General features: G+C 39.7%; 1 protein-coding gene across 5 annotated transcripts in view; it reads right to left on the reverse strand.

The window, feature by feature from the left end:
• Positions 1-1368: 1368 nt before the first annotated feature.
• The window catches only part of PRDM6 (PR/SET domain 6), a 106502-nt gene continuing 95423 nt past the window's right edge, over positions 1369-12447 (reverse strand). For 3 of the 5 annotated variants that reach the window (XM_079995577.1, XM_079995579.1, XM_079995578.1), the window contains 2 exons: positions 8394-8570; positions 1369-2186 (listed from right to left, as the gene is read on the reverse strand). In XM_079995577.1, the coding sequence (XP_079851703.1) occupies positions 2072-2186; positions 8394-8570 (292 nt within the window). In that variant the 3' untranslated portion in view covers positions 1369-2071. The remainder of the gene's footprint in view (positions 2187-8393; positions 8571-12447) is intronic. The other 2 variants (XM_079995581.1, XM_079995580.1) reach the window with 1 other exon arrangement.

Here is a 12447-nt window from a genome sequence, read left to right on the forward strand (position 1 = left end):
TGCCTTATCCTCAAGTGAAGGTGATGCAGCTGTAGTGAATGGGGGGCTTTTGCTGAAGCACCAAGGTCACCCTCCACAAAGCTGTTAAAAAGCTCAAAGGGATGCATTCAACTAATCAGAAGCCCATGGAAGAACATCCAATAACAAAGTGGGGATTCCCTCCGCTCCTGTCCCCATAGCGCTACATTGAATTCCGTCTCAAGTGCTTGGTTTTCAACCAATTTTATTTTGATTCGATATTAGAATTACTCTATCTCAATGTTGGGGGTCATGGGAGAGAGGGAAGAAGCCCCATTGCACAAGAGTAATCCTTGCACAGGGCTTCCGCTGACGGACTCAGAGTCCTGCCCAATGTCACTTTAAGGTTCATTAAGAAGTAGCCCATAAGGACACCAGGTGGTTTTTACAAGTTGTTGTTTTTTATAAGTCGGCATTGCAGGTCAAAGCTTTAATACTGTACTAGTCCTAAAAACACAGAAACACAGGACAAGGAAGAAATATAGGAGGAACAGGTGCTTAAAATACGACCTCCAACTTTAATTTCAGAGTGTGTATTTTATTCTATTTAACTGGTGTCACCACGCTTCCTGTTTCATTGTCATCTGAAAATTGGCATACCTAAAAGTTGCAATCCTATGCATGCATATCCAGAAGCAAGCCCCACTGAGCACAAAACTTTGAGTAAATATGCATAGAATGGCTGCACATCACTGCTGTAACACTCCCAAGGGGCTCGGAGTTGTGCTCTGCATTGCAGAAAACTGGGAAATTACTTGAAAGCGCTGTGTATACATTAGATCTGGTAAGTCTTTGATCAGTACAGTGCTTAGGTTCCCAGGCCCAGTGTGTGGGTTAGGAGATAATTGGGGGGAGAGGGGAATCAAATTACTGAGTTCATTTTAGCAAAATCAGGAACTATATTATTGCTATATAGCCCGTAACAACTATCTAGTTTGCCTGTATTAAAGGATATTGCACATTATGAAATAGGAACAGAGTTACTTATGTGACATACCCCTATTATGTGAAGTTTCTTCTATGTTGTGTGATTGCCTGGATGCTTTTGAAAATTTTAAACTTGGATGATTTCCGTTGATTTTTCGTTTTCTTTTTAAAGGTTTCTAACTTTTACAATCAAACTGAAGACTGCTTCTCTTGCTATTCCATTGTAACATTTTTGTTTTCAAGCATGATACCTTTAGATAAGAGTGTTAATGTTTCACTGAAACTATTATTCATTACCTGTGAATAATATGATGTTCATAAAAAAGGTATAGTATTTGAAAATTCTACGTATTTCAAATGCTTTCTTTACAGCATTGGAGGGTTTTGTTTTGTTTTAACAGCATATACATCTACAGATATATCTATATATATATAGGACAAAGTTTATTTAACATTTCTGGGATCTCCTGGGCCAATGCAACACTGGCTAATGAAAACATTTATACAAAAAAAGTGCACAAAATGTGAGTTCTGAAACCATGGGAATGAAAATGTCCATTAGTTGGAGAAGTTCTGACACCAACACAAAGATGGTTCCGGATCTTCTTCATTCTCTTGTCATTCGGAGACCACTTCTTAAAAAATAAAAATAACAGCCAAGTCAAGAGCAATGCAACCCAACGGGACCAAGGAAACAATATCCCTCTAGGTCCACTGAGTCATGCTAGAGGGAAAGGTGCAATCATAAACAAGTCCATGTGCATTCATAGCCATAGCTATAGGCTGAAGAACCCTTGATCTTTGTTGCTTTGGTATTAAATAACAATTATAAAAGCTTTTTAGAAATAAAGCAATACATAGTGGGGTGGGAGGCTAGGATGCTAGCAGGCCCGGGTTCCTTGTCCATGGAAATCAGTCTCATTCCTAGTCATAAATAAATAATCTCTTTCCTGGTTTCACTTCCACGCCAGGATCAATATCTCTTAACATCTTACTTATTTTATTACTGCTCTTGGTTTTCTGGGACTGATTGAAAGTTGCTCAGAGGAAATCTTTGGTTTTGCTTAAGTGTCCGTGACATTTAATCATGACTTTCCTTGCAGTTTAATTCCAACCAGTCAATCAGTTAATCCACTTCAATTGATTCTGTGCTCTCTGTTATTGGCTTGCACTCATTGGGCATCCTCTGGTGTCGACTCAGCTGGGTGGCTTGTGTGAAGCTCCTCTCACACCTCTCGCACCTGGAGAAGGCAAGAGAGAAAATTGAGAGTGGGGAGCTGCTCTGGGAGAAGGGGGAGCGGGCGGCGGGCTTCGTCTTATCCTGCCTAATCAGAACAGACACTCAAAAGTGGCTTCAGATTTTACTGGCTCAAGAGGTTTAATTGGTGGCTACTTCCAAGGCCTTGATGCCTATGATGGGACAAGGCCTGTCTGATTCAGAACAGAGGAATCTGTCAATAGACAGGGGGAAGGTGATTTCTCTAGAGAGGCCTGTCCTGCTGCAGCTCTGATCACTGTCAGTTCAAATAGATAAAGAACAAAAAGAGATTTTTAGGAGTGAGCCATCAAAGAAGCAGCTTGTCTGCAGTTTTCTGCTCTGTAATCCCTCGGAGAAATTGATGACAAATAGAATTTCACCTCCTGCTAATTTAAAATCAGGAGTCCTACCTACTGGAGCAATTGTGAAGCCATGGAACAATGATCACTTTGTTTTGCAGCAATAGAATAAATCCCCATACTTGCCTGAGATCACTAAGCAGTTGAGTTAAGGAGGCTGTAGTTACTACTCGTAATAGTTTTAAGCATTTTTTTTTTTTAATGTTACCCAGGATTTGATATTGAGTAGAAATGGCTGATTGGAAAAGTCAAACACTCGCCAGTGCATTTTCATTGTCATATAAAGGCTTCTCTCTACCCCTCCTTCCCTCCATTGATTTAAATGACATGGCAAGATAATGAATGCATTAAGATGTAGGGCTTCTGCAGGGACTGACACAGGGCGTGTGTAGTTCAGAGAGTGTAATCTGCGCCTATTCCAGATAAGAATGTACTCTACCAAATTCTAGTGCTTTAACAGAAGGTGACTTCTTCTTCATAATCATTTTGAATGCGTGACACTGATGCCTGACAAGTTTATAGGATACAAGTCAGCCAGGGAAGTGACAGGAAATATGCCCTGGATAGGGTCCACTGAAATGAGTAAAAGCTGAACAAGAGTACCCCACCCTCATCTTGCAAAGAAGAATCTTGTAGGCTATGCAGAGCTTTAATGTAATGCTCATAGGAATAATCTGGATTTTAAATGGTGCTGTGTAATGCCTACTAACATCTGAGAAGATCCCTATGAAAAATAAGAAGCCCAAACCCTCTCTGTACCCCTGCTTCTTCAATTGTAATCATTGCATTGGAAAGGAACCAGCTTTCACAAACATGCATACACAATTACAGAATGTTATAAAGTGCCTGTTAATTATTTTTAAAGGAAATTATGGTTTGAGGAACCTCTGACCTGAATGTTACATACTCATTCATCTCACCTCTAGTTCTTGCCTAGGATGTCAACATCTTTAAGTTGTGTTTCTTTGATCGTCTCTCTTGGAATATTTTAGCAGCCTGCTCTACTGTTAAAAACTGCACTGTGATCTTGACAAATGTAAAATGTCAGCTCTAATGTATCAGACCTATCAGCTCAATGGAAATAACTCAGAAGTATTGATCACCTAATGATTTTTGGTGTATTCATTAACGTCTATGTGCAGATCTTCCTCTCTCCAGAGTTCCTGAAATGCTGATGACACATTAGTGTATTGCTGATTGTTTATTAGAAAACTGATTAGTTACTGGATTAGTGTGTCAAAATATACTACCTTTCATTGCTTGACAAACTTGCAAATTATGATTTTTTTTTATCATGAAGGCCTTGAAATCAATTCAATTCTTGGATTAGCTTATACAATATAAGGCACTGAGCTATCCTTGGAGGTGAAATTTCCTTTCCATACATATATAGCTAAAGATGTCCAATACATTCCATTTGTGCATCCTAAACATATATTTCAAATCCAAAAAGTACCTAACCATCACTGCCTTAACAGAGTAGTATTATGACTTAATCTGTTTACATCATAGGGACCCCTGAGCCACCAAAAAATGGATAGTAATGAGAAAGGGCTTGTCTATGAGTTATAACAAAAGTGTTTCAAGAAGCTTCCATTAAATACTTGTAACATACAGATCAGAGTTAAGGGGATGCCCATAAAAGAGCTTCCTCTATTGCTAGTCAGACATTTCAGAACTTATTGAAGAAGTGGTACCCAGGGAAATAAGTTACAATGATACACGGACCATATAAGTGCCCATGCTGCCCTTCTGGTCTGCCCTATAGTCTTGCAATAGAAACATTCCGTTTTTCTTTCATGTGTAGGGAAACACAAATGTCACTGCATATATCTTGGGTTGGTGTCACTTTGGAGAAGGGATAGTAATGGGCTGTTGTGATTATATTGAAGCTAAGATTAGGATAAGATGAGTTGTGGAGGCCCCCACTGTGACTGCAAAAGACACCACTGGCAGAGTTCACCCAGACAGTGACCAGAATAACCCCTGCAAACAGTATATGATCCAAAGCCAGCCCACTGCCAGGTGAGGGGCCTAATTTGGGCCCCCATGCCTCACTATTCTGAAGCTACTCAAAGTAACTGCATGCCCTTCTGTGCCCTGGCTGCCATAAGCCGCATGACTTCAAAGGTAGTGGTGACTCTGCCACTCTGTTCTGCTGCTGCTCCCCGGTAGAGAGTCAGGATTGTTCTGTAACACAGTGTATGATCTTATGAAATATACACATGGTTCACACCTGTATTAAAACAAATCCCACATTTCTCATAAAACAAATTCACTGTTCACTGGTTTACTCGAAATCTTTGTCTCACTATTCTAAATTCCCTATTATAACTATAGTTTATATTTCAATCCTTCGCAGTTGTTTCTTACAGTGGTACCTTGGTTTAAGAACAGCTTAGTTTATGAACAACTTGGATTAAGAATGCTGCAAACCCGGAAGTAGGTGCTTTGGTTTGTGAACTTTGCCTTGGAAGCAGAACATGTTCCGCTTCCTGCTGAGTGTGTTCCATTTGTAAATTGAGTCCCCCGCTGGTATGGGAAAGCACGCCTTTGTTTAAGAACTCTTTGGTTTAAGAATGGACTTAAGTTTGTAAACCAAGGTACCACTGTATTTGCACAAGCTATGATACAGACATTAGGTATCGGACAATTCTATGCTATACGTAATAATCCTATATATTCAGTGAATGTGTATAGATCACACCAAAATCAATTTGATTCATATGCAGCTAACATGCCAACCATTTGATATAGCTCTATTTTCTGAATGGAATTGTGTTGAAACTACACTAGACGTTTTGGAACAAGAGAGAAAAGAAGAAAGAAAAAGAACAATACAAAAAAGAGGGGTGAGTAGCAATGCCTCTAAATGGGGCAAACTGCAGCTTTATTGGAAACACGACAAAAACAGAATGTTAAGGGGGGGAATGTAAGTGGAGTCAACAAGGTTACACATAAGTAACACCTTAACATTAAAAGAAATCTATTTTCCATTTTGACCCGGAAACCTCCACAATTAATTACTAAAATCTATTTACACAGCAACTACATAAAATCAATCTGATTGCTGGCACTGGTTTTGGCTCTGCTTTCCATTGGCTCTATTAATCCAACATAATGGCTCCGTGGGCACCATAAGTGGACACAGTAGAACTGTATCATTTCAGGCAGTCCCTATTTGAATTCTGACTGTGCTGGTCTTTGCAAAATTTGGGCTCTTTCTCCCCACCTCCATGCCTTATCTTACAAGCATGGTGCCCAGAAACGTCTTGAATGGAGGCTATGCAACCACTGTGGTTATCTCTTGCATAAAGGTTCATAAGGTCTCTGATAGTTCACAGTGACAGATATCCTCTTACATTAGCCAAATATAAAATGCCTGGTAAATAAAATCAAGTTCAGTAAGAAGTTGATGATTGTTATGGAACACACCATTTTTAATGGCCCCTTCCTGTGCCCCAACCACAGCAGAGAAATAAGTACATTTTTTTAAAGCGCAAATTAGCTTTACTTAAATGAAAATCATTTTGCATAGGATTGGGGTGCATATGAAGTGTTTAAGGTTAGACTGTTATCTTTTTTAAACATGGGACAGAGTTTGACAGCTGCCAGACATTTATATTCTTATAATCTGCAACTGTTATTACTGGATTTATGGTGTTTTGTTCTTCTGCAACCTTGTGTGTATGTGTCTACAGGGGGTAATACCATTAGTATTTTATAGACTGGGACTTGAGCACCACAGATAATTTTTTACTCAAAGCCATACAGCATGCCCATTCTAGTAGTGGGGTCTGAAGCCAGATTCTGAACCTGACTTCTACTACAAAATAAGGGCTTTGAAGTGATCTGATGCTATTATCTAACATAAACCTGTTTAAGTGACTTCTTTGCTCTACACCACCCCCCCAATAGGAACAGAATATGATACTAACTTGTGGTCATGGGTTTAGAAAACTGGTGATCTTTTAAAATTACCTGATTTACATGAATTAGTTTAAAATATAGGTAACAAACTGCCTTGTTTACATCCTCATATTAGCCTGAGAAGTGCATTAAAGATTCCATCACCAAATCTTGCAAGGCGACTATAATGTTAAACCACTTATAATGTAGTATGGAATTCCACATTGCCCACTAAGACTGTGCAGTAGAAAATGGGATTTAAGGATCAAGTGTAGAGGTCTAGACTTTGAAAGTGGGATAGGTTCACTTTCTTTTTTCTGTTGGTCTTGATTTCTCTGCAGAGACTTACTAATACCTGGCCACTAGTTTCTTGCCCAGGATTTATGAACAACCACAGAAGGAAGGGGCTGAACCAAAGTCCCACTGATTAAATTGAATCTTTATGTTTATTTATTTAAAACATTCACTTACTGCCCTTTGTCCTATTTAGGATTCCAGGGCAGTGTACAGCCAATTATATCACAGCACAAATACATTAATTAAAAAATAATAATTAAAATTAACTATAGATTGAAATGCCTGGGTGAATAAGAATATTTTCACCTGGTGCCAAAAGAACTGCAATGTAGGTGCTAGGAGAGCATCTTTAAGGCAGGCACTCCATAGCTATTGCCAAGAAAGCCCTTTCTTTTGCTGTTAATTAACTTGATTCTGATAGAGAAGGCATGGCCAAACTTAACCCTCCAGCTGTTTTTGGACTACAATTCCCATCACCCCGACTACTGGTCCTGTTAGCTAGGGATGATGGGAGTTGTAGTCCCAAAACAGCTGGAGGGCCAAGTTTGGCCATGCCTGTGATGGAGGGTCACTGCAAGAAGATCTTACAGTATGGACAGATGGTTATGGGAAAGGCACTCCTTTAGGTATTTGGGTTCCAAGCCATTTAGGGTTTTAAAGGTAAATATCAGCAACTTAAATTAGGCATGGAAGCAAATAGGAAGCCATTGAAGTCCTTATAAAATTGGCAGGATGTGCCTACAACAGGACATAATCAAGAATTCTGAGGCTGCCTTCCACATCAATTCAAACTTCTAAGTCATCTTCAAGAGCAGCAGCACATATAACACATTGCAATAATCTAATGAGGTTACCAGAGCATAGATTACCATGGCCAGACTATCCCTTCGTCCATTGGTGAATGAAGCAAAGCTGATAAAAGGCATTTCATTCCATTGAGGCCACCTGGTTTCTAGAGACAATATAAGCATCTAGAAACTGCACATGTGCTCTTTTAGAAAGAACACAACCCTGCCTAAAACATGCACTTCCTACATCCAAGAACCATCCATCCCCGGTGCCACAATCTTGTTATGATCCAATTTCAGGTCCTTATCCAGCACTCACAAATTTTGTTTATTACAACAATGTAAAATGATGGCTTTTTGCCCACGCCACATCTTCTCTATCAGAAATATTTCTCTTTGTAATCAGCACATGCACTACAATTGTTGTCTTGGCTTCTCCCTACTTTTGATGTTCAAAAATCTGGACGTCCTACGCTTGAAATTTCAGATAAAGCCATCCTTTGATACTTTCAGATAAAATCACTGGAAGGGCTGCTATTGAAAACTGCTTTCCCATTAACAACAAGCTCTCCCTAGTGAACTGCTTACAGATATTTGACATACATGAGCATGATCTTACGATTTTAAGGAGACATTTAATGGGTTGGTTGCAACCAACAAAGATCTGATTCTGCACAAATGCTATTGAAACGACTTGGTCTTGCTCAAGAGCAGTGCCTGGAGGACTGTGGGGGTATTCTGAACTTCAATTCCAAACAGACCTATTCCAAGGGCTAGGATATTTACTGATTCTTGTCTAAATTCCCTTCCTGTTCCTCTGGTCCTTTGATTACTTACTTAAAGGGCTTCTCCCCTGTATGTGTCCGGATATGATTGTTGAGTGTAGTAGCACCAGCAAAGGCACGACCGCAATAGCCACACTTGAAAGGTCTGTCACTGGAATGGGTGACTACGTGGTTCCGTAGCTCTGAAGGTTGGGAGAAGGATTGGGAGCAGTGTCCACACTGATAGGGCCTGCAGAAAATAGAAACACCCAATGTGATCACTACTTATTTTTACTGAAGCAAATGGAAAATAATTTGGGTGGTGCAGCTGAGCTTTGGAATGCTAATTTTTGCAAGGGAATATAGTAGTGGGCTTTCTTAAGTCGTTTTGTTTCTCTAGTCTTTTGAAAAAAATAATAATAGTAAAAATGAACATATAAAAACGCCGTACTATATTCTGTAAAGTCCCATCCTTGAAAATAAATATATCATAAAGGGCTCTTTTGGAGAACACTCCTCACTCCCTCATACACTAGCAGCTTATTAAGATAAAAGATAACAGAGTCAAATTATAACCATCTCCAAATCTCCAGCATATCCTGTTTTACAGATTACAGGTCAGCAAGACCAGTTGGGGAGGTCTTTGCTAAAATGAGCGACATGAGCATCGCTGTCTTTAATTCTTCTCAGGATGTGCAAAACAACTGCTGCATGTACCCAAAAGAATCCAAGATGGCGCACCCAGTGTTTCCTCTTTTGTTTTGAGTACCCAAGGCAGCTCATTCCAGATAAATCGGGGTTTGGGAGATGGCCTCATTTGTGCTTTTCTGCTGAGTTTTGTCAATGCCTAAAATACAATATCCTTTCTATACTGAAAAGGAGAACTTCAGATGGAATGCAGATTTAGATTAACAGTTCTGAATTCTATTATTCACTAATTTAAGAGCACTCTTGGGATAACCTGGGGCATGTATTTAACATGTTATGAGCTGTGGTGGTTTTTTATTGTTATGTGATGTGCGTGTGAGTGCCTGCTTGAACTCCCCTTTCAGTGATGCGTTGCCTTTCAGCATGGTAAGGGCTCAGGGTCTCAGTAAGCATATTAACAAGATTTTAAGAATTAAATACCAGAGGGTGGGATAATTGCTCCCATAATTCCCAGCTACAATATATGTAACCTCCCCCCCCCAGCAATAGGAGCTTGTTTTCTAATGCTAATTGCTGTGTGTGTGTGTGTGTGTGTGTGTGTGTGATTTCAGAGAAGTTGTGGCTAGGGTATGAAGGCCTTAACCCTCCCCTTCCTATGCACTGTGATCTTATAACAATCCTACACCCTTGCACGTTATTTAATTTTTAAAAACACACATTAATTTAATGTAATTAGGCTCTCAGACACACAAATGCATGGCTGATACCAAACCACACACACAAACCAACACACAAAACAAAACACTGTTTTGTATGTAGTTAAAGACTGCTACTAGATAATGCTTTTATTTTTCCACCCACATCAAATAAATGCTTTCTATAACTATCAGCAAAGAAAGAGCTTGATATACAAGGTTAAGTCTAGTGAGCTTTGGCCTTCTAGCGAGCTTTTGTCTTTCATGTGATTATTGGATAATCATTTGTATGCTATGTGTCCAGCAGTTTAACAGTGTCTTGCATAAACTGAGACTAGTCAAGGTCTTCAATGGTCCATTCCAGACTACAGACTCCCTAATATATGTCCTATGCTTGGCAGAACAGGAAGGTTATCTACTTATGAGGAACCCAATGTGTAGGTGTTAATATTTAAAATAAAGGGTACACATGCAAAATCCAATATCACAAGACTAATATCTCAAACCAAATTCAGTCCAAACCAGGCCATAATTAAATATAAGAAGACAACACAGCTATTTGCAGAAGGCCTAATCGTATCTACTTCTGAAATGTGATGTTCATCCTCTCAGTTCTCATGGAAATGTATTCTCAGTGGGACTAGTTTTTATATGAACAGAAACCAAATTAAACCTGTAACTTTCCCAAGCACTCTCAGTTAGTTTGCATAAAAAAGACACTGGTGACATAGCAAAGCCAGGACAAAAATGACGAACTCTTTGCAATATATTTTTTTGCAAAGAAGATCATTTTAAACATAAGATACTTAACTATGCTTGCTTACTTTCCATTAGTGACACTATCCCTAAGTGGTCTAATTCTAAAATCCTACACCACAGGCGCTGTGGGTTAAGCCACAGAGCCTAGGACTTGTCGATCAGAAGGTCGGCGGTTCGAATCCCACGACGGGGTGAGCTCCCGTTGCTCGGTCCCTGCTCCTGCCAACCTAGCAGTTCAAAAGCATGTCAAAGTGCAAGTAGATAAATAAGTACCGCTCCGGCGGGAAGCTGAACGGCGTTTACATGCCTGCTCTGGTTCTCCAGAAGCGGCTTAGTCATGCTGGCCACATGACCCGGAAGCTGTACGCCGGCTCCCTTGGCCAATAAAGCAAGATGAGCGCCACAAACCCCAGAGTCGGTCATGACTGGACCTAATGGTCAGGGGTCCCTTTACCTTTACCTTTTACCGTTTGTTAGAAACAGCTCATAATGTTGCAAGCCCCAACAACAAATGTGAGCATTAAAATGAAGGGGAGGAAAACACAAAAGACACTAGGCTAATTAAATTTTGAAAATGGGATAGAATGGAAAAGCATAAAAATGTATTCAAGAAGAGAAATATTCTATCTATTTTATCTATTTGTTAAGTATGGTAAGCTAATGCAAAGAGCAGGACTGTTCCCACTACCAGGCCACCACTGTAAGCACAGTGATTACAGTTGCAAGACAGCAACTCTGTTTGGGACACCAAATATATTGGGCTAAACTACTATGGAACGAATCAGAACATTTACTGCTGTTGCCTAAAGCTCTTGTCAGATATTATGCAAAAGAAGAAAGAAAAAGACATTACCTCCTAGCCCTGACCCAAACATATGCTTGTCGATCACAGACTTATGCTTAGAGGTTTATGATGATAGACTTCCACCCTTGTATGTTTCAGATTTTCCGCATACAGTGTTAAGCTTTGCAGATGGCTGCAATTTTATACCCGCTTTCCTGGAAGCAACTCCTATTGAACTCAGTGGGATTTATTTATGAGTAGACATGAGCAGGATTGCACTACAAATATTCTAAGGCGCTTGAGCCTCTTCACCCATCTGGCTATTTTTAATGTAGGGAGATGCATTTTTAGTTTCCTATTAGTGTTTCAAGAAAATTAAGATTGTATCTTTAGGCATATTAATGATTTTAATAGCGCGGAGCAGCCCAAGGCACAGCTCACGTTGTCTGCATTTTTAGAGCCGATACGACAGTCATAATTGCTTTCTCCCTTTTACAAATGTGTGCCTCTAAATAGCTAGAATCCAAAGCTCTAAAGGAAAGGAGACAATGGTGACCAAGCATGTACAGCAATTCAATTAAGCATAAAATAAAGTGTACTCCCTCATTCGTCAACTGAACTGCTTAATTGTGACTACTTGCATCGCTGATCACCAATACTATTATTTCACAGTGCTTCAGAGCAATGATCGTAGAATTTTTTAGCTTGACTAATGGCCTAGCGTTGGTCAATACTTCAATATTATATTATTTTAATTACTCACATTATAAAATATTTGATGAGTGTTTCCCAACAAGTTTCAAAGAAAAAGTTCTAAAGCTGCAATATGCCACTGCAACGGAGCCCTTTATGGAGCCTTGATTAAGCCCCAGGCATTAGCCATGGACCTCGAATTTTCATAAGAATGTAAGAGCTTGCTGGATCAGGCCAATGGCCCATCTGGGCCAACATCCTATTACCACAAGATACCTGCAGGAAACACACAAAAAAGGAACTAAGCGCAACCACTCTCTCCCCTCCTGCAGTTTTCAGTAACTAGTATTCAGAAGCATGCTGCAACCTACAGTGTAGGCAGAACAGAGACGACATGGTTAGTAACCATTTATAGCCTTATTCTACCTGAATTTGTCTAATCCCCCAAATTCCTAGTGAGCTCCAACCACCACCATCTGCATGTAAAATGAGAGTCATTGTGACATCCCTGAAAGGACTATGGTGAAGGTGATTGGTAAGATTATTAA

This window comes from Podarcis cretensis, assembly GCF_951804945.1.
Source record: "Podarcis cretensis genome assembly, chromosome: 11".
NCBI lineage: Eukaryota > Metazoa > Chordata > Lepidosauria > Squamata > Lacertidae > Podarcis > Podarcis cretensis.